The 19,777-nt window shown below is 47.1% G+C and overlaps 1 protein-coding gene across 1 annotated transcript in view; it reads right to left on the bottom strand.

Annotated features, from left to right (window-relative positions):
- Positions 1 to 19,777, bottom strand: part of GDAP1L1 (ganglioside induced differentiation associated protein 1 like 1) — a 31,760-nt gene that overhangs the window by 6,566 nt on the left and 5,417 nt on the right. Inside the window, exons 2-5 of the mRNA XM_034787950.1 lie at positions 18,978 to 19,170; positions 15,470 to 15,643; positions 4,020 to 4,117; positions 3,091 to 3,205 (exon numbers count right to left, since the gene is read on the bottom strand). Coding sequence (XP_034643841.1) covers positions 3,091 to 3,205; positions 4,020 to 4,117; positions 15,470 to 15,643; positions 18,978 to 19,170 — 580 coding nt within the window. The remainder of the gene's footprint in view (positions 1 to 3,090; positions 3,206 to 4,019; positions 4,118 to 15,469; positions 15,644 to 18,977; positions 19,171 to 19,777) is intronic.

Genomic DNA, 19,777 nt, shown 5'->3' with positions numbered 1-19,777 from the left:
GGGGGCAGGAGGCAGAAGCTTGATCCTGCGGCAGCCAAGCTTCCCCCTCCCCCACTTCTTCGCACAACGTGGTGCATTCCGGCCCCTCCTCTCAGTGGGCAGCAGCGTGCTACTCAGCATCGGCTCGCGTGCTGTAGGGGGCCGACCCCTGGCTTATAGCCTCCATGGTACTCATGACAGTGAAAGTGGGTGGCTAACAGAATGAAGGGGGCCGGACAAGGAAACAAAAGATTAAAGGTTATTAAGAGAAGGGCGATTCCTATGAATCCTTTATTAAGTATCAGTGAGGCTCTGTTCCTTTCACTGGCAGCATTGACCTTTGGGATGGCTGTTCAGAGTGGCAATCCCCAGGGGCGTCCCATATTCCTGGCAAGCCGTTTCCCTGTCTGTTGTACAGCAGCTCAGTCCCAGATGGAATCTGTCTCTGCTCACATGCCAGGGTCCCTGCGGGGCGGAGCAGACGCCCTGTTGGGCTGCTTTGCTCTGGTCTGGTAATTGATAGCTTTCTTTTCATCAGGCTTTCACGCTCTGTAATTGGGAGTTAAGTGAATCTTTCAGGCTTCTGCAGGCATTTTATGTAGGACCCATAAAATATCTGCCCTCCGTGAGCAGTACAAACACACTGGGTTTTCCATTGATGTTCCCGTCAGTTTCAGCACAACTGGGGGACTGTAATGTCCCCGTCCCAAAGTCTCTGTGGCTGGTCAGATGCTGGTGGTTCCTGCTGTGGCCTGTGTGCTCATTTCAAAGCATTTACTGAGGGACAGCTGAATCGCTGGTGTCCTTGGGAATAACCCTGCTTTTCAGGAAGCGGTCTCCTCTGGAAACCCAGACACCGGAGACTGGGGTACTACATAAATATCAGGGGAGAAGGGGGCAGAATGGCAAAATAGAAGAGAAGGAAAGCACAGGAATTGCAGTGTGACCAGTGATGTATATGAATTGGGATGTGTACTTTCTGATGGTCAGAGCATGGGATGTACAATCAGGAGGTCTGGGTTCTAGCCCCAGCTCTGACACTGACTTGCTGTGTGACTCCGGGAAAGTCACTTAATCTCTCCATGGGTCCCTGTCTAAAAGGATACTGATCTGCCTCACAGGGGAAGGGATGGTATGAGCCTTAGTCAATTGTTATTTGTGAAGCACATTAGGATCCTTAAATGGAGAGCACTATAGAAGTACAAAGATTTATTTCAGAGTAGCAGCCGTGTTAGTCTGTATCCGCAAAAAGAACAGGAGTACTTGTGGCACCTTAGAGACTAACATGCATCTGAAGAAATGGGCTGTAGTGCATGAAAGCTTATGCTCTAATAAATTTGTTAGTCTCTAAGGTGCCACGAGTACTCCTAAAGATTTATTGTTATTTTTAATGGAAATGTCACCCCATCAACCTGTTGTCCCTGGCCCTAAACATTCAGTGATAGATGATCAGAAATACCTGTGAGCAATTGCAGGCCTAATTTGCATAATCAATTTCCTTGATTGCATGCAAAAATTGCCCATTTGTATATGTAAATAATTAGTGAGATTTATAAATGGTCAATTGTGCGCGCAAAAATCCAGAATATAAATGTGCATTTACAAAACCTTTGCATGCATATTAGGTGTACAATTGCACAGGCATTAAGAACATAAGAACTTCCACACTGGGTCAACCAATGGTCCATCTAACCCAGTATCCGTGTCTTCTGACAGTGGCCAGTGCCACGTGCCCCAGAGAAAATGAACAGAGTAGGGTAATTTTGTGTGATTCATCCCTTGTTGCCCAGTCCCAGGTTCTGGCAATTGGAGGTTTAGGAACAACTGGAACTAAGAGCCATGGATGGACCTATCCTCCATGAATTTATCTAATTCTTTTTTGAACCAAGGTATACTTTTGGCCTTCACAACATCCCCTTGCAATGAGTTCCACAGGTTGACTGTGCATTGTATGAAGAAATACTTCCTTTTGTTTGTTTTAAACCTGCTGCCTATTAATTTCATCGGGTGACCTCTAATTCTTGTGTTATGTGAAGGGGTAAATAACACTTCTTATATCATTCATGATTTTATGTATCTCTATCATATCCCCCCTTCGTTGACTTCTTTCTAAAATGAACAGTCCTACTTTTAATCTCTTCTCGTATGGAAACTGTTCCATACCCATAGTCATCTTCATTGCCCTTTTCTGCGATGGGCCCTTTTTGAGATGGGCTGACCAGATTTGCATGCAGTATTCAAGGTGTGGGTGTACAGTGGATTTATATAGTGGCATTATGATATTGTCTGTTTTATCATCTGTCCCTTTCCTAATGGTTCCTAACATTCTCTTAGCTTTTTTGACTGCTGCTGCACATTGAGTGGATATTTTCAGAGAACTTCCATGATGATTCCAAGATCTCTTTCTGGAGTGGTAACAGCTGATTTAGATCCCATCATTTTGTATGTATATTTGGGATGATTTTTTCCAATGTGCATTACTTTGCACTTATCATTACTGAATTTCTTCTGCCACTCTCCTTAAGTGATAAGTTACAAACCATAGGTAGTGGAAGTTCCTCTGCCCCACCCCAGCTCTGTTGTTTTCCAGGGTCACTGTGTAATGTCAAAGCAGCTCTCACCACAACCTCGCTTCCCTTGTAGGCATGTTCGATGGAAGGTGGGTGGAGCAGTCAATCTGAATGGCGAATGACAAGCCACACCACTGACATTTCATCATAGCAGTTGAGTGCAATTACTCCTCTGCCTTTGAACTTTCATCTGGTTTCTTGGGGGGTTCATTATGAGGCGTCATCATGCAGCCAGCAGAGAGGAGTGAAAATAGGGAGAGAGAGATGTGTGGAACCATGTAACCCGGGCATCTGAGATCAGCAGGGAGCCCTTAACCCTTTGTGTGCTGCACCACACAGGTGTTACTTCCCAGGTGGTGCCTCCCAAGGCATCAGAACAATGTCACCTCAGGGATAAGGGTGATTATGGTAAAGAGAAGGGAATGCCTCACAATAACCTCTGGATGAGAGGGTGTGACTGTTGTGACGCAGCAAAGCTACTGCTCTGTACTGGGCCAGCGTTTCAGCAGTGCCTTACAAAACACCTCACAAAGCTGCCTACCTTGATACTCGAGTTTCCTCTTCTCCAACTCGGCCTCAATCTGGTCTAGCACCATTCCCAGCTCGCCAAGGATTTTCTTTAAGTAGCTCACATTGTCGTGTTCCAGGATCTTGGCCTAGATAAAAGCCACAGGTTTACACTGAATGGGTGGCCTTGAGACCATATGTTCCTTGGGCAGGTGCTCTTGGCACTAGAAAGGGTGCAATGCAGAACATACGCAACACCTTCTAAACCTCTTCGTCATTCTAGTTATTCAACAGCTGCAGGAGGAGTTCACCAGACTCTGGAGAGAAGATTCATCCATGTAAAAGTGACCCCCTGCTGACACCTACTCAACCATGGGGAGGCAACTTCCATTTTAGCCCAGCTCAGCACAGTTCCTACTAGCTTTGGCTAAGAGAAAGCAACTCCTAGCCCAAGGTGGCTTCCAGCTCAGCAGCACAGCTCCTCAAGGCTCAGCAAGGGGTGGAGGCCTCCCAGGTGAGACTAGCACAGCTGAGCTCTTGCCAGTTTGGCCCCGGGAAGCAACTTCCCAGTAAGAGTAGCTCAGCATAGATCTGACTGGATCAGCCAGCGAAGCACCCTTTGGGCTCACCTAACGGAGCTGCTTCCTGGAGACCACACAAGCCCCAGCTGGCATCCCAGTTGCAGTAAAATTCAGGATGCCCCATTGTGAGTCCAGCCCCAGAGAGGGGTGAGGGGAAAGAAAGGCTCTACTAGTGGTTTCAGCTCACTTGGGAGTCTAGTCCCCAGGTGGTACAGACACAACATCAGGGTGACTTGGGAGGAAATATTCAGCACTTTAGAATGGACCTGGTCTCTCAGTAGTATCAGGGCCCCAGCAATGGGCGCCCTTGACTGTTCTTTGGGGTCCATCCTCCCTCTCCCTCCTAGAAATAAAGTCCCATGTGTTGCTGTAGATGTCTTACCATGAGTTTCTTCTGCTTGGAAAGGTATGGCTCAGTCAGCTGGGGCTCCCCTTCGTAGTCCAGCTTCATCAGCTCCGTACTGGCATTAGCTAAGTGTCCTGGGGGGAGACAGAAGGACAGTTCGGGGGAGCTGTTGCATCCTCTCGCACTGTGGATGGAAGGCTAGTTTCAGCAGCGGTGATGCCGACCTGGCACTGTGTGAAAAGAGCCTCATTCTGGCTATGAAACTGTCATTCTCCCCCCAATCATTACACCCGGAGAAGTGGTTTCTACTGCACACCTGTCTGTATAATGGCCTCAATCAGCCTTGGTGCAAGGAGATGTAACTTTAGGTCTAACTTCCAGAGTTGTACCACCCTGGGTGGGGGGCAGAATCCAGATCTTCTTGCAGCCAAAAACTGCAGCTGCCCATGGACCTTGTGATTGTGCAAATACTGGTAAAAACATGAAGGTAGATCCCCAGGTAAATTGAAATCAGTGTACACCAAGTAAGGATCTGGCCCATTAACTTTCACAGTAAATATTTGCCGAGACATTTTGTTCAGCTCTGGTGGGTTTACCCTTGGAGAGTGTAATTGATAGGGATTTGCGAGCATCATCTAGAGAACAGTTTGAAAGCAAGGCTGTTAGTCTATAAATCACCTTGAGGTGCAGTTCATTTGTGTAAAAAGTGCTACGTGAATATGCAAGAACTTACAGTACCAGAAAGCACGTCAGCATATGCTTAAATCCCATTGAAACTGGGGCTTTTCTCAGTCTGGGCCTGTCAAGCGAAAGACTGTTCTCAGTCACGCTGGTGGTTTCAACGCAGTTACTCCGGATTTTACAGAAGTGTAACTGAGAACTGAATCTGGTTTATTAATAATAATGATCACTGATAATTAATAAGCAACAGCCTGATTTAAGCTAGAGATGGGAACACTTTCCATTTTGAGCAAGAAGCATGGCTAGCTCCATTGTACCAGGAAGATACGTACTACCCCATCAGCAAGGAGTCCTAATAGCCTCCCTGGGCACTTCGATGGCCTAAGCCTGACTCTGCTTGCCTTTGGGATCCCAAACTCCCAGTGAAGTTACTGGGATTTGGGGATGTGGCAGGAATGCAGGACTTGGCCTATAACAAGGATCGGCAACCTTTGGCATGCGGCCCGTCAGACGGGCCGAGGGATGTGCTGGCCCCCACTTCCCGCAGCCCCCATTGGCCTGGAACAGTGAACCGCGGCCAGTGGAAGATGCGATTGGCAGAACCTGCGGATGCTGCAGGTAAACAAACTGGCCCGGCCCGCTAGCGGATTTCCCTGATGGGCCACGTGCCAAAGATTGCTGATCCCTGGCCTATAATAACAACACCTTAAGTATAGATAGATGTACAGCAAGGTCTGCAGTGCACATTCACCCTTCCTCTGAGACTCACATATCCAGGACACTTTGCTTTTGGTAGCTGATGATGCAGTGAACAGGTTACTAGATTAAAAACAGACACCTCTGGGGGCTCCTCAGTGAACAAGATAGCCCAGTAATGACTCGCTTCCCCCTTGCTTTCATGTGCCTCCCTTAAATGATCACTGGTAATTATGACAACATCAGTGGTTCAGCAAGATGCAGGGCTAGTCTATAAATCAGCCTCTGGCCTTCCCTTCATTCCCCAGCACAGCCAGAGTTATTAATGCCTGTACAGTATCACGGCCAGCCCACTGCTCATCTCCTCGAGAGGGGTGAGGTGTACCTGGCATAGCTGCCTGGGGTTGGGAAGAGCGTTGCGAGTATGATACAGATATTTCCTTATCCATCCCCCTCACTCTGCTGCAAGTGAAAGCTGGACCTGGCTTTTTATCCAGGTCATGGACTGATTTTAAAGAATAGTTATGCTATTTGGTAGAATCGGTAGTTTCTGTGCAAGAAGAACTCAGCCGTGGAATACAGAGTGAGTTGCAGGCAGCACTGGGCCATGGGCAGAGCAGTGTGTGGGGAGCCTAGGACCCAGAATAGCAGGGCATGCTGCAGGTCAGGATTGAGATGATCAGTAAAGCCCCCCATCCTCCTTCTCTCTACCTCTCTCGCTAGCTCAGGAGCCCCGGGGACCGGGGAAGATAGGGATGGAATCTGCCCCACGTTTCCCCTATACCTGGCTCAGTTCAGTTCTTTTACTCCATGATTTACATATGCTTCCTACTGTGGATCATAAACAACTCAGAGAGAGAGAGTTCTTCATTCATCACCCAAAACTTCTTTAATGAGAGTCAAGGTTGACCATCAGGGTTTCGTGCCCTTCCAGAATGTTGAGTGCACCTAGACTTAAACCTCTGAAAACCAGGAAATACAGAGTTAAGGTGCATGCCAGTCCCGCCCCCAGAATCTTAACTCTTTCCTCTATAAGGGATGCCATAACACGCCCCTGGCAGACATCATAGCTCACTATCCTTCTGGATGACATGGAGCATGAGACAAAAACTCTCAGTCCATGTCCTTGCTGAGGCAAAAGTCACATTTAAGGTGGGCTTAGTGATCACAAGCTGTCTCTATCTGGCCTATACCCAACCACTTCACCTGCTCTGCACAAACCATCCCAGAGATGCCAGCTGTTTCCACCCTTTGACACTTGTCCTAAGGATTCCCTCTAGAACATCACCTGCACTTATCCCTGCCCATACTGTTATGTTTGCTATCAGAAGAATCTAAAGAGCAACTAACTAAAGACACAAAAACTAACAGAAAATATTGTAGTGAGTACGTCAGAAGCAGGAAACATGCCGAACAGTCAGTGGGACCACTGGACAATCAAGGTGCTAACGGAGCACTCAAGAAAGACAAGGACATTGTGGAAAAGCTAAATGAATTCCTTGCCTCAGGCTTCACTGCAGAGAATGTGGGGGAGATCCCCACACCCAAGCCATTCTTTTTAGGTGACAAATCTGAGGAAACGTCCTAGATGGAGGTGTCAGTGGAAGACATTTTGGAACATATTGATAAGTTAAACAATAATAAGTCTCCAGGACCAGATGTTATTCACCCAAGAGTTCTGAAGGGACTCAAATATGAAATTGCAGAACTATTAACTGGTATTTAACCTATCGCTTAAATTGGCCTCTGTACCAGATGACTAGAGAGTAGCTAATGTAATATCTTTTTTTTTTTTAAGGCTCCAGAGGTGATCCTGGTAATTACAGGCTGGTAAGTTTAATTTCAGTACCAGGCAGATTGGTCGAAACTATAGTAAAGAACAAAATTAGCAGACACATAGATAAGCATGAAAGGTTGGGGAAAAGTCAACACTGCTTTTGTAAAGGGAAACCATGCCTCAACATGGTTTCCCTTTACAAATCTGTTAGAATTCTTTGAGGGTGTCAACAAGCATGTGGACAAGGGTGATCCAGTCGATACAGTGTATTGGACTTTCAGAAAGCTTTTGAAAAGGTCCCTCACAAGACTCTTAAGAAATCTAAGCAGCCATGGGATAAGAGGGAAGGTCCTCTCATGGATCAGTAACTGGTTAAAAGACAGGAAGAAAAGGGTAGGAATAAATGGTCAGTTTTCACAACTGAGAGAAGTAAATAACAGCATCCCCAAGAATCCATACAGGGACCAGTGCTGTTCAACGTATTCATAAATGATCTGGAAAAGAGGGTGAACAGTGAAGTGGCAAAACTTGCAGACGATACAATTACTCAAGATAGTCAAGTCCAAAGCTGACTGCAAAGAGTTACAAAAGGATCTCACTAAACTGGGGCAACAGAATGGCAGATGAAATGGAAAAAATGATCCCAAATATACATTCAAAATGATGGGATCTAAATTAGCTCTGGAAAGAGATATTGGAGTCATTGTGGATAGTTCTCTGAAAACATCTGCTCAAAGTGCAGTGGCAATCAAAAAAGCGAACAGAATGTTAGGAACCATTAGGAAAGGGATCGATAAGACAACTGAAAATATCATAATGCCACTATGTAGATCCATGGTACTCTCAGACGTTGAATACTGTGTGCAGGTCTGGTCACCATATCTCAAAGAAGATCTATTAGAATTGTAAAAGGTGCAGAAGGGCAGCAAAAATGATAAGGGATACAGAGCAGCTTCCATACAAGGAGATTAAGAAGACTGGGACTGCTCATTTTAGAAAAGAGACAACTAAGGGGAGATATGATAGAGGTCTATAAAATCATGAATGGTGTGGAGAAAGTGAATAAGGAAGTGTTATTTACCCCTTCAAGCAACAAAAGAACTAGGATCACCCCATGAAATCAATAGGCAGCAGGTTTAAAACAAACAAAAGGAAGTACTTCTTCCCACAACGCACAATCAACCTGTGGAACTTGTTGCCAGGGATGTTGTGAAAGTCAAAAGTATAACTTGGTTCAAAAAAGAATTAGAGGAATTCATGGAGGACAGGTCCATCAATGGGTATAAGCCAACATGGTCAGGGATGCAACCTCATGCTCAAGGTGTCCCTACATTTCCAACTGCCAGAAGCTGGGTCTGGACGACAGGGGATGGATCACTTGATAATTGCCCTGTTCTGTTCATTCTCTCTGAAGCATCTGGCTCTGGCCACTGTCTGAAGACAGGATTCCATTGGTCTGACCCAGTATGGCCATTCTTCTGTTCTTACACTGGTACAAATCCCCATGGCAAGAACATACCATTTTGCTCCTCTTGAACAACCCCCATGGCTCAGCACAGAAATAAGGAGTCCGGGAGCTCTCTGGATTCAGATGCACCTCTCCTCATATCACAGAGCAACCTGCTGCAAGCAGTCCTTGCACCAGGCAATACACTGTCCCTAGCACAGTGCAGGACAGTTGGGGTGCATACCAAAGAATGAGCAAATGCAATTCTGTGGGACACAACACACTGCAGAAAATGCCACATTGACCAAGTCATGCCTCTTACCTGCAGCCCAAGGGCAGCCCTTGCTGAAACATACTTGCTGTATAATTCAGGCACTTACCAGCTGGTAAACAGTAAGCTGGCTTCAGCCTTAACAATAGTGGTGGCATAGTCCCAATATCATAATAAAAGCTAAATGCCATGTCATCCCCCAGCAGGTTCATCCCAGCCCCAGTGGACTTCAAATGATTTTCAGCTCTTCATTTTCTCGTCTGGATTCCTGTTAGACTGCCAGCATACGTACTTTTTAAAGCTTTCCTGAACAATTGCTGCTGCATACCTTGTACCTGCAGCTTTATCCCCATCAGATCAGCAGTTTGTGTTGTGTTCTTTTCACCCTCATTTGCCTTGTGCATACAAAATAGACATTGCTGGGACCTTTACAAGAGCTGAACAAATGGTTTATTAATTACAAAGTCTACCCTTGAAATTCTGTACATCTGTGCCCCTATGAGCCCCTCAATGCCACTGTCATGTAACAGCAACTCCTATCAAGCCTGACAAACTCACTACACCTAACACATTGCTGTCATGATATTTATCTACAAAGAATGTTGTGTGAGATATCAAACGAAAGCCAGTGACACACTGGTCATTTATATCACTTTGAAGTGTATGTATTAACACTATATTAGGAACTACCAATATTATGCTTTAAAGTCTGTGACCAGAAAAAGGGAGAAACAGGTTTTCTTCCAGACAAGAGGCAGGATAGTTATCTCCCTGTCTCTAATGTAACTTGAGCAGGGTGATGCCAGAGACAACGGGTAGTTCATTTGCATCAGAGGTAAACAGGAGGAACAAATTAACATGAGGATGTGAACTCAGCATGGGATAGGGTGACCAGACAGCAAGTATGAAAAATCGGGATGGGGGTGGGGTAATAGGAGCCTATATAAGAAAAAGATCCAAAAATCAAGACTGTCCCTATAAAATCGGGACATCTGGTCACCCTAGCATGGGAAGACGCTGGAGTCTGAATGCCAGGGGTTCATCCTGACAGTGGTGACAAAGACGATAAACTTGGGGGGAATATAGAGAGAAGCAAAAAGAAATGTTGGTGATCCACCACTAAGGGAACAAAGAGGTCAGCACTCTTTGGATCCATGAACTCTGGATCCCCCACCATATGGGTTGGTGATGCTAAGAAGTAGTGGGAGGTGAGAAAACTGCCTTAAGACAAGGTTTGTAGGCTGCCAAGTTTAGTCACTCAAAAGCTCATGATACTTTTGTTTTCTTTGTAACCAGTTTGTTCCTATTATCCTTGCTCATTATTACTTAGATCTCTGTCCACTATTAATAAACCTGTTATTCATTTTACTATAAGTTCATCCCAGTGCAATGTTTTCACGTAAAGTGCGAAACCTCTGCCGAGCCAACAGGCTGGTGTGTATACGGTCTCTTTGGAGACAGCAGACTTGGTAATCTCTGGGAATGTCCAGTGGCAGGGGCTGGACACTGCAGAGGAATGCACTTCTAGGGGGGGTTGGGGACAAGGGTGTATCAAGTGTTCCCTGCAAGGAAAAGAGGGCTGGCAGAGTCCTAGGGAACTTGGTTGGCTGGCTAGCAACCTGGGGGTGACACTCACAAATCTCTCTCGTGCTAAGGCAAAGGGGTAACAAGGTCACCTGGAGTTCCGGTCACCCCAAGAAAGCATCCCAACATCTATCTCTGAAGCAAGGAGTACTTAGTCGTCCTGCCAGGGGAAGTTCTCCCTCTAATGAATGTGCCATCCCAGGAGCTGAGGAGTTCAGAATTATAATGGTAAATAATGAATGGCTTTAGTTGTATGTTCTTTCATCCTATGTCCCTCTCTCTCTGTTCTGCATCTCTCTCCCACTGACCAGGTGACTGCCCAGCAGCTTCTGTCCAAAATGCATCCTGGCTTCCTGGTTCTGCCAACCGCTGATCCAATGGACTGGTATAATCCCAATCCTAGAGAACTTCTTTTAGGCACACGGCTGGAAGCCTTTTACTTCATCTTCTGTGCACTAAGTTGTGGTCAGCCAACACCATTGTCATCAAGTCTTCATAGACACACAGCACAGGGAAAAGAACCCACACTCTTATGCTTGCTTAGATTGTACGCTCTTTGGGGCAAGGACCATCTTTGTATTCTGTGTTTGTCCAGTGCCTAGCTCCTAGGGGCTACCGCAATATAAATAGATACTGATAATCATAACTGTGCTCCAAAACCACAAGGTGGTACTCAGTAAATTGCAGTAGTGGCACTAACTTAACCAGTAGAAGGGACTGCTAGCCACATGAGCAGATCTGCTTCCACCCATTAGAAAGCAATAGTGTACGTGTGCACATAGAAACACATACATGTGATGGAGTGCAACCATCTCAACATAAGAAACCCACTGATGTCAAGAAAGAGCCCACCATACGCACTGACCAATAGGAAGACTTGAGAAGGGAATGAGATAGAAAAGGAGGTGGAGATTAACCTGAGGTGCACAGATACTACAGTGATGGGGCCTGATAAGTAGCCCAGATAGACCGATACTGAGGGGTCAAGGAACCTTCCCGGAGTAACAAAGGGTGTTTGTGGCAAAGTCAGGAATAGAATGAAGGGGGCCTGTCTCCCCACGTCGATTGCTATACAATCTTTTCTGAGGCAGACTCTGCAATGATGGAATTGTTAGTGCAGGGGGCCTGAATTATTGTTCCATCAAGGTGGAAGGCCAAAACTGAGTTCAATGTGGTTGAGAATGTAGGGGAAATGATCTCTCCGTTAACATAGTGTGACCTTCATTTCCCCCAGTAGGGGGTGGGTCCCACTCTTTATACATGCACAGTGCTCAAATCCTTTCTATGACTGCTGTTGTGCTCCGAGAGTGTTGACCTGGATTTGGTCTATGCAGAGCCCTGCAGTGCTCTCTGTCCCTAGCACAGCTTCAAGGTGCTCTCTGGGATGAACACTACTGTCATGTACACTGTGTTCCCAGGGTGAAAACCTGGCCATATTGACGTTCATGGTAAAACTCCCATTGACTTCAGTGGGGCTAGGAGTTCACCCCCTGTGTTTAGCACTGTGGTTAGAACTGTTTCACTGCAATTCCCCCTTTCCCTTTCACTTCACTGACAAGGTAAGAAATGTTCATGTGTTTCTCAACAGTATACTGTAAGCACCAGTTTGTTCTGTGCTTGACTCTTCCTGGTATAATTCTCATCAACTTGGTTTCTCATCCTTGACTCCATTAGCCTTATTCTGGATTTAAACCGGCTCCACTGAGAGTACAATTTGGCCCTATGTGTGCCAATGGGATATCTGCATGAGCAGATTGCACTTTGTAATACTCCCTTTACGTACTTAGGGCATGTCCTGGATGTGAAGCCTCAGGACTGAGAGCAGGAGGGAAGTCTAGATCAGATCACAAAAGAACTTCAGTGAGGGTGGAAGGGAGAAGACTTCAAGGTGCCTGTGGCACAAGGAAAAGGCAGGGTGGAGATGCAAAGGCCAGGGCCGTCTCAAGGCACCAGCTTGGCAAGCAGGGGCTTGAGGCGGCCACTCCGGAGAGAGGCGGCAGGTCCAGCTATTCGGCGGCAATTCGGCGGACAGTCCCTCACTCCCACTCCGAGCGAAGGACCTTCCGCCGAATTGCCGCCGCAGATCGCGATCGCGGCTTTTTTTTGGCTGCTTGGGGCGGCGAAAACCCTGGAGCCGGCCCTGGCAAAGGCACATTTGAGAAGATGGAGATGGGGCACCCATATGAGAAAAGGCTGTGACTGCATGTGAGAGAATCCCAGCTAGATGGGGATGGGACACAAACAGCAAAGACTCTGAAGAAAACCTGGCAGAGAAGGACATCATCAACAGCAGACATTTGATTGTCTGTGATACATGAGCCCAGCTTAATTCCAGATCCTAGGAAGGGCTTGTCAAAGGTTAAAAATCTTGTACTTGTAAACTGTGATCCATGAGCAATTCTGATCCAGAGTCCTTGAGAGACAATAATGGTGGGGCCCTCCAGTGTCATTCTGACAAAGTCACTTCCCAGAGGAGAACCGTACTTTAAGAGTAGTCCTTGCAGCTGAGTTATATTAAGTATCGTCAATGTTTCATGAATGCTTGAAGGTCAAGTACACAGTCTTACGTCGCTTCATCCAGTGTTTGTAATTGAATCCCTGTGCAGTCTCCCCCATATGACCTTTAAATTATTGAAAATAATAATGAAATAGCCCACTGGAGGTGTGGGGAAGGAAAGGAAGAAGGAGAGCAGGAGAGAGCGCACATGAAAAGGAGCAGAGCAGCAGGGAGAAAGTATGCATGAAAGAGAGGGAGAAAAAGAGAGATAAGGAGAGGGAAGAAAGAGAGGCTGTGATTTGGACACTTGATGTGGTCCGTTATGATATTCCCCCTCCTGCTCAAAGAGAAAGTACTAGGGCTTCATTGGAGGCAGTAGGCAGTCTTTGGGGGTAGAGTCCATTCCCCAACCCACAGGCAGGCCACAGGGCTAATATACCCTCCACCCCCTCACTCACACACCCAGGGCTGCTATTCCACCTACCTGGGCCCTGCGGGCCACTGGATCCCACAGGCCTCTTCCACACACAGCCCTGCACCCATGCTGGCCTGTTTAATACTGGTGTGGATCCCCCTCCATGGTGCGAAGAGGGACAGATAACCCTTTTGTGGCCAGGACTCCAAAGTCTGTACTCGCCAAAACTCACAGCCCCACTGGGGCGTAAGGTTCAAAGGGCTGTCTTAGTCCTCAAGAATGGACAGCACATGTTAGAATGGAATGCGCTCGGCAATCACGGAAACCCGGGCCCTAAGCGTGTGCAGTGCATGCCCTGTTTGGCACAGTCCCTGGGCTGTGATGTGCGGGATAACAATCTCTCCTAGCTGTGCCCCCTCAGCAATATCAGCTTATGCATCTGAATGCAATATGCTTTATAAAATAATGAAGGGCGCAGCATGTCCTCCACCCGCATGTATGAATAAAACATCTGCAAAGGGCCCAGTAACTGACAGCGATAATGTTGGTCCTGGACGCGTGGAGGCTGATCCCTCTGAACCGCGACTAGACGGACTAAATACCCTCTGTCCCAAAGGCTGCATTTGATTTCTCTGTCCCCTTTCCAGACCGGTTGTTTGGAATCAGAACCACCAAGCCATAATTATCTCAAGTGAATTACAATGCCATAGAAAGCCGTAAAGAGGCTACTCACTGGCTGAGCATCTTAGTCATGGGTAACTGGCAGAACGTAGTGCCTGGATGTTAGCCACTCTGGGTCAGGTTCAGTTCTGGCTTAAAATAATGCAACTCCACTGAAGCCCAACAGACTAGCACCTGCTTGCGCCAGGACTGGCCCTGGCCCTCTGGGTTTTTATGTCTGTATCTATTATGATGACAGGGCTTTGACAGCAGCTCTTCTTGATGCTGACAGTGCACTCCATTGCATGCTCAGTGCCTGGTCATGAGAGCAGTCCTGCAGCTCCCATTGCAGCAGGTTCACAATCCCCATCTGCCTCTCTGGTCACAGGGTACAAATATCCTACAGGAAAGAGACAATCATCTTGGAGAGGATGATAAGCCCCATCTGGGATCCTGTAAGCAGTGCCCTGGGCAGCACGCTGCGGGAAGATTATTGTCCTAGAGAAGGGGACCCAGAAGGAAGCAAGGGTGATACTATGTCTGGAGGATCTAATGGTCCCATCCTGGAAGGTGCTGGCTACCCTCCATCTTCTCACTGTCTCACAGGGAACCAGGGATGCTCCTCGCTACTCAGCAGTTGATTGTGAGTAGAGTTGTGCGGGAACCGGAATTTCCATTTTGTGAAATGAAAAATCACAATGTTCCATTTCAAAAATGCCAAAATGGAATGTTCCAACATTATCGAAACAAAATTTTGACATGATCCCCTGGAAAGTAGCGGGTTCAACTAAATGGAATTTTCCAATGGAAAACCATTCTGTCCAAAATGTTTCTACCAGCTCTAGCTGTAAGCTACGGGGAATGGTTGAGGGTTGATTCATCATGGGCAAAGGAGACTGAGATTTTCAAAGTGGCAGGATTTCCATTGTTTCACAAGATATATTTTCCACCCTGGCGAGGGGCACAGTGTAAAATGTGAGTGACTTGGAACTCATGCAGAATGGCTTTGAACCAGAGGGAATAAACATCTGGAGTAAAGCTCCCGGAGAAAGCAACTGAAGTAAAGAGCATACAGGAGTCTGAGCGACACCTGACATTTGCTTCCAGAGAAGCCATTGTATTGGGTCAGTAAGCCGCGAGACTGTCTCCTGTTCTTCAAGGAAGAGTTCTGCTCTGTCTCCTGGGCACATCTGTTTGAGCAGGCCCCGATGGAAGGCTGAAGTCACTGAAGGTGAAATGTAGTCACATGACCAAATGATGCGCAGTAGCGCAGGGAAAAGAACAGCTGCTGCTTTGGTTGATTTACTCTGCATCTCCTATGCCCTTGTGTTTTTAAATGTGTGTCAACAGCACCTGTCGGTGTGGAGTTTGCAAAGGGCCAAGATAGAAAGAAATAAACATCCCACGCCATGCCACTGTTCACTAGCGGTAGGCAGCCCTGCTAAAGAGGCAACTTACTGCGGATTTCAGCTGTAGCGTACTTTGGAATCATGGAGTCAGTGGTGAGCTCGGGATGGAGGATACAGCCGTGAGTATAGACGTCCATGGGCAGTGAGTCCAGGAGCTCTCTGTACTGCACCACTCTTGTGTGGAGAATGCTCCCGGTGTCGGGGATCAGCTGGGTAACATTTTCTGAAACACGGAACAAAAAGTTGGCATTGGTTACAGCTACGATACATCAACTTGTTCCCATGTGACTTGATTGTCCCCAGGCCACTGGGATGATCAAAGATTGATTTAGGCTGGCTCATTATTTCCTGTTTTGTGACACTGGTTTGTGTTTAGCTTGTGCTAGTTCTGATTAGAGATGCAATCAAACCATTAATTGAAACACCTTCCTGGAATGTTGGGAGCTCAAGTGAAATTAACCCCAGAGCTAAGCCTTCCTGGTTTTGGTTGGACTGGTCCCTCTTATGCACTGGTTGATTAGGTTGATCATGCACAGTATGCCCTCCCTCGCACCCACTGAGCGTAAATGTTCAGGGCGTGGGTCTCACAGTTAGTGAGTATCTGCAGCTCTCATTGACTTCAGTGGTGGTTGCAAAGTCTCTGCATCTCTAAACATCAGGTGCTGAGTTCTGTTCCCAGGAAAGCAAACTGGCACCAAACCTGTACCCTGTTTAAAACCTAATTAAACCTCATCACCTCCCTCTGAGGTGGGTAAGTAAGTGCTATCAGCAACAATGGGAAGGGCTTGTCCCGAGAGATAAGTGAACTGGCTATTCCCTAGGATAATATAAATCTAGACTCTATAAAGTACTAGTAAATGCACTATAGAGAACATTCCTGGCTCCCAGGGATCAACTGGGTGGGACCAAGCAAGGCCTCTCCATTGATAGTTTTGGGGATTCTATCAAATTAAACCCTTTCCCACTGAATTTTTCAGATTGAGAGATTTTCACAGCTTCTAAATATGACGTGGTTGAGCCAAAGTCCCTCATGGGGCTGCTAGTTTGCCGTTCACCTTCATGCTGCCCTTGGACCAAGTACAAGAGACTGGATCCCAGCCACAAATGGGGACTTTTCATTTGAGAACAATCACCAATGAAATGAAATAATACTAATACAGACTCCCTAGCGCGCATGCTTCCGCGTGGCTCCCAGCCAGCATCGCATCAGTTCATGCCGAGGTTTCCCGGGCTGGAACCCAACGCATTCAGAATAGTCAGCTCTTCAAGCAAGGCTATTCAGTAACCACACTGAAATGCAACAGCTCTGGCTGTGGACCCACTCCCTTCAGCTGGTGTTGGAGGCATTAGCTCACCGGAATGGCACCTGTTCTCCCTGTTGGTGGCTGAACTAACTCCACATATTGGCTTGATTGCTGCTGATGCCATGTTATATGTGACCTCACAGGGTATGGCTGGTAACTAACAGAGCTAGGCTCTGCTTCAAGCCTGTAACAAAATGAAGCCTTGCAGATATTTATCCTTAGTATAAAAAGCACTTCCAGGACTGAAACATTTTTATGGGGTGAGTGATTTGTCTCGCCAGCATCAGCCTCTAAAAACTGGCATTGCCAGCAAAGCCAGAATGGGCTAGAAATGATTCCAGAGCTTGTTAATATGGCTAATAGAATTGCTAACCAGGGTCAGAGCACTTTTTTCCCCTTCCCACCCCCTGCCCCAGCACCATGGCAGAGCTGTAATTATCTATTACTCTAGGAGCTGTTCCATGTCACTGGATAGGTCAATGCCTTCTGCTGGTGACAGGATGCTACCACATGTGCGTCGTCTGCCCTCATCTAGATGTGTGCAACCCTAATGGGGACAATGTAAAGTCACATCTGTAAGGGGGAGCTCAGTGGGGTTGCATTAATAGAACAGAATATAGCCCGCTGAGCCAAGTGTCTGAGAAGAGTCTTTCAGACTGAACCAACTCTGGGTCCTGGCCTGGTCCATAAGCAGGAACCTCTGGGAAGCTAGGAGGGTTAGTGACAAGTGGTCCTTTGCTTTGTCTAAGATGCATTTGTTGAAACTTTGGGGATTCAGCAAGACCAGCCTGTCCAACTAAACCTAAAAGAAGGCCTCCGAATGAGTGGGAACCTTCCTGCTTTTGCTGAATGCCTTCTCTGAGCAGCGTGAGAAGGGAGTGCTGGAGCCGAGGAGAGGAGGACAGCCGCCGATCTGCCAAGACTCCCTTGTTTTTGGAATCTATTTTAAGATGGTTTTTAAAGTCTCTCCATTCCTAAGGTGACAGGCTTTGTGATGAGTGTCGTGATGACAGAGTTAAAACCTGCCTCCTAAGCCTTTGAAGTCTCCCGGCTTGCTCATCCCAGTCTGACGGCCCTGAACTGGCCAGCTCTGCTCTGACAAATGAAGGGAGCTCAGGAAAGCACTGGTGAGTCATTGCCTTAGCAGAGAGAGCCGGGCCCTCTCTCCTTGCACCTGTTGGGTGAAGCACCAGGGCAGGGCAGTGTGCGGGAGCTCGCCCTGCCACTAACCAGGCTGCCTTTGCTCTGGATAAATAAAGGGATTCAATCCCCAGAGCTGGCAATTCTGTGCTACTCACTAGCACTGCATTCACGTAACACCAAATATAAACATCTCCCCTCCAGCCCTCCTTAACAGCTGCCATCCCCTCCAAACTGGCAATATACCAGCCTGTTCTCTGACTGCAGTCACTCACCAGCTCAGCCCCTGTGCACTAAAAGCACCAGCAAAGCCCTTCCCAGGCACATTCCAGGGAGAGGAACGTCAGAGCCCGGTGCTACTGGCCAGGACACCAGAGCAAGCTGCTTTTGGCAGGCTATGAAAGCTTCGCATCAGACAGTGTGACATCCCACTAGGTGGCAAAACTCTGCAGGACTATTAGGTCTAAGCAGAGGTTGAGCAAAAAACACAACTGGCATTGATTTTGCCAAACCTCATTGGCCCTGGCTGGATCAGAGCTAGGCCCTATTTTATCCAAACTCATAAAGGTTGTTGAGGTGGAGAGTTGAATAAGTGGTTCCAGTTTCACCACATCTCTGCACATGCACTCTCATAATGACAATGTATAGAAATAATAGAGTTGTCACAGCTGGGGATGGTGAAGAGGCCTGGAACACAGCCCAAAACTCAAACCAAATACAAAAACTGTAGTCCTGCTGGGGAGCCTGGCTCATAAAGGAGAATGGGGACATGAGGGGCATGAACTACAACTCCCATGAGGCACTGTGGTGACATTTCCAAATTGCAATGTTTGGTTTTCAACTGCAAGTTTTAAGTTTCGGCTGTAAGCTTTTTGGTTTTGGAATGTTTGGTTGTCAAAGAAAAGCTGAACTTTTCCTTGAAGAGCAGACACTTTTCACCAACAAAAAGAACGAGGAGTACTTGTGGCACCTTAGAGACTAACAAATTTATTTGAGCATAAGCTTTCGTGAGCTAAAACCCATTTCCTTTTCACCAACAGTTTCCTTAAGCCGAAATCCAATTTTCCATCAAAACCCCATTTTGATGATGAATTTTGACCCACCCCTCCTTACCTCCTGTGAAGTTCTTCTCCATGTAGTCAATGATCTGGTTGTAGTCGCTGATGATGTTGTCTCCGTGGATAATCACGGGCACCTCCTCCCCGAGGTTGAGACGCATGAACCAGGGCTCTTTGTGCTCAGTCAGGGGCATGCTGACATCCCGCTCCTCGCATGGCAGCCCCTTCTCCGCGATGACCAGGCGGACCTACAGCAGGAAGCAAGGGCAGAGAAGTCTCATTGCTGCCCACCGGGCACTGCATATGGTCTCCCATACCCACAAGATCTACTGGACAGTGATGCTCAGCCACTTGTGGCTCTTTGGGGCCCTGTGTTGCATTGTAGAGTTCACAGGGCTGATTGGAGCTCCTCTTACCAAAGGGCATTCAGTAGAGTGCCCATCCTGGGATTATTCCTCGAGCCACCTGACCTGTACTATGTAGTAGGACATCAGGAGGAGCCCTAAGCCCAACATACCAGAGTCTCTGGCATCTCTCCCAGCAGCCAAGAAGGAGGTAGAAGGCAGAGGAGATATTTTGTCACAGAAACTTATTATTTATATTATAATTTCTGGGACCAGCCATCATGGAGCAGGACCCTGTTGTTCTAGGTGCTGTACAACACAGAACAGACAGCCCCTTCCCCAAAGAGCTTACAATCTAAATATAAGACCAGACAACAGATGAATACAGACCAATGGGGGAAAGGAAACAATGAGACCATATTGACCAGCACGATAGGCAGTAGTCTCTGCACACTAGCAGCCAAGTGTTTTGTAGGCCTGGCAGCGAAGGAGAGCTGTAAGGAGGGTTTTG

The sequence above is a fragment of the Trachemys scripta genome, chromosome 12 (genome assembly GCF_013100865.1).
Source record: "Trachemys scripta elegans isolate TJP31775 chromosome 12, CAS_Tse_1.0, whole genome shotgun sequence".
NCBI classification, from domain to species: domain Eukaryota; kingdom Metazoa; phylum Chordata; order Testudines; family Emydidae; genus Trachemys; species Trachemys scripta.
Note: the sequence above shows the minus strand (reverse complement) of the source record. Positions and strands in the feature narration are given on the sequence as shown.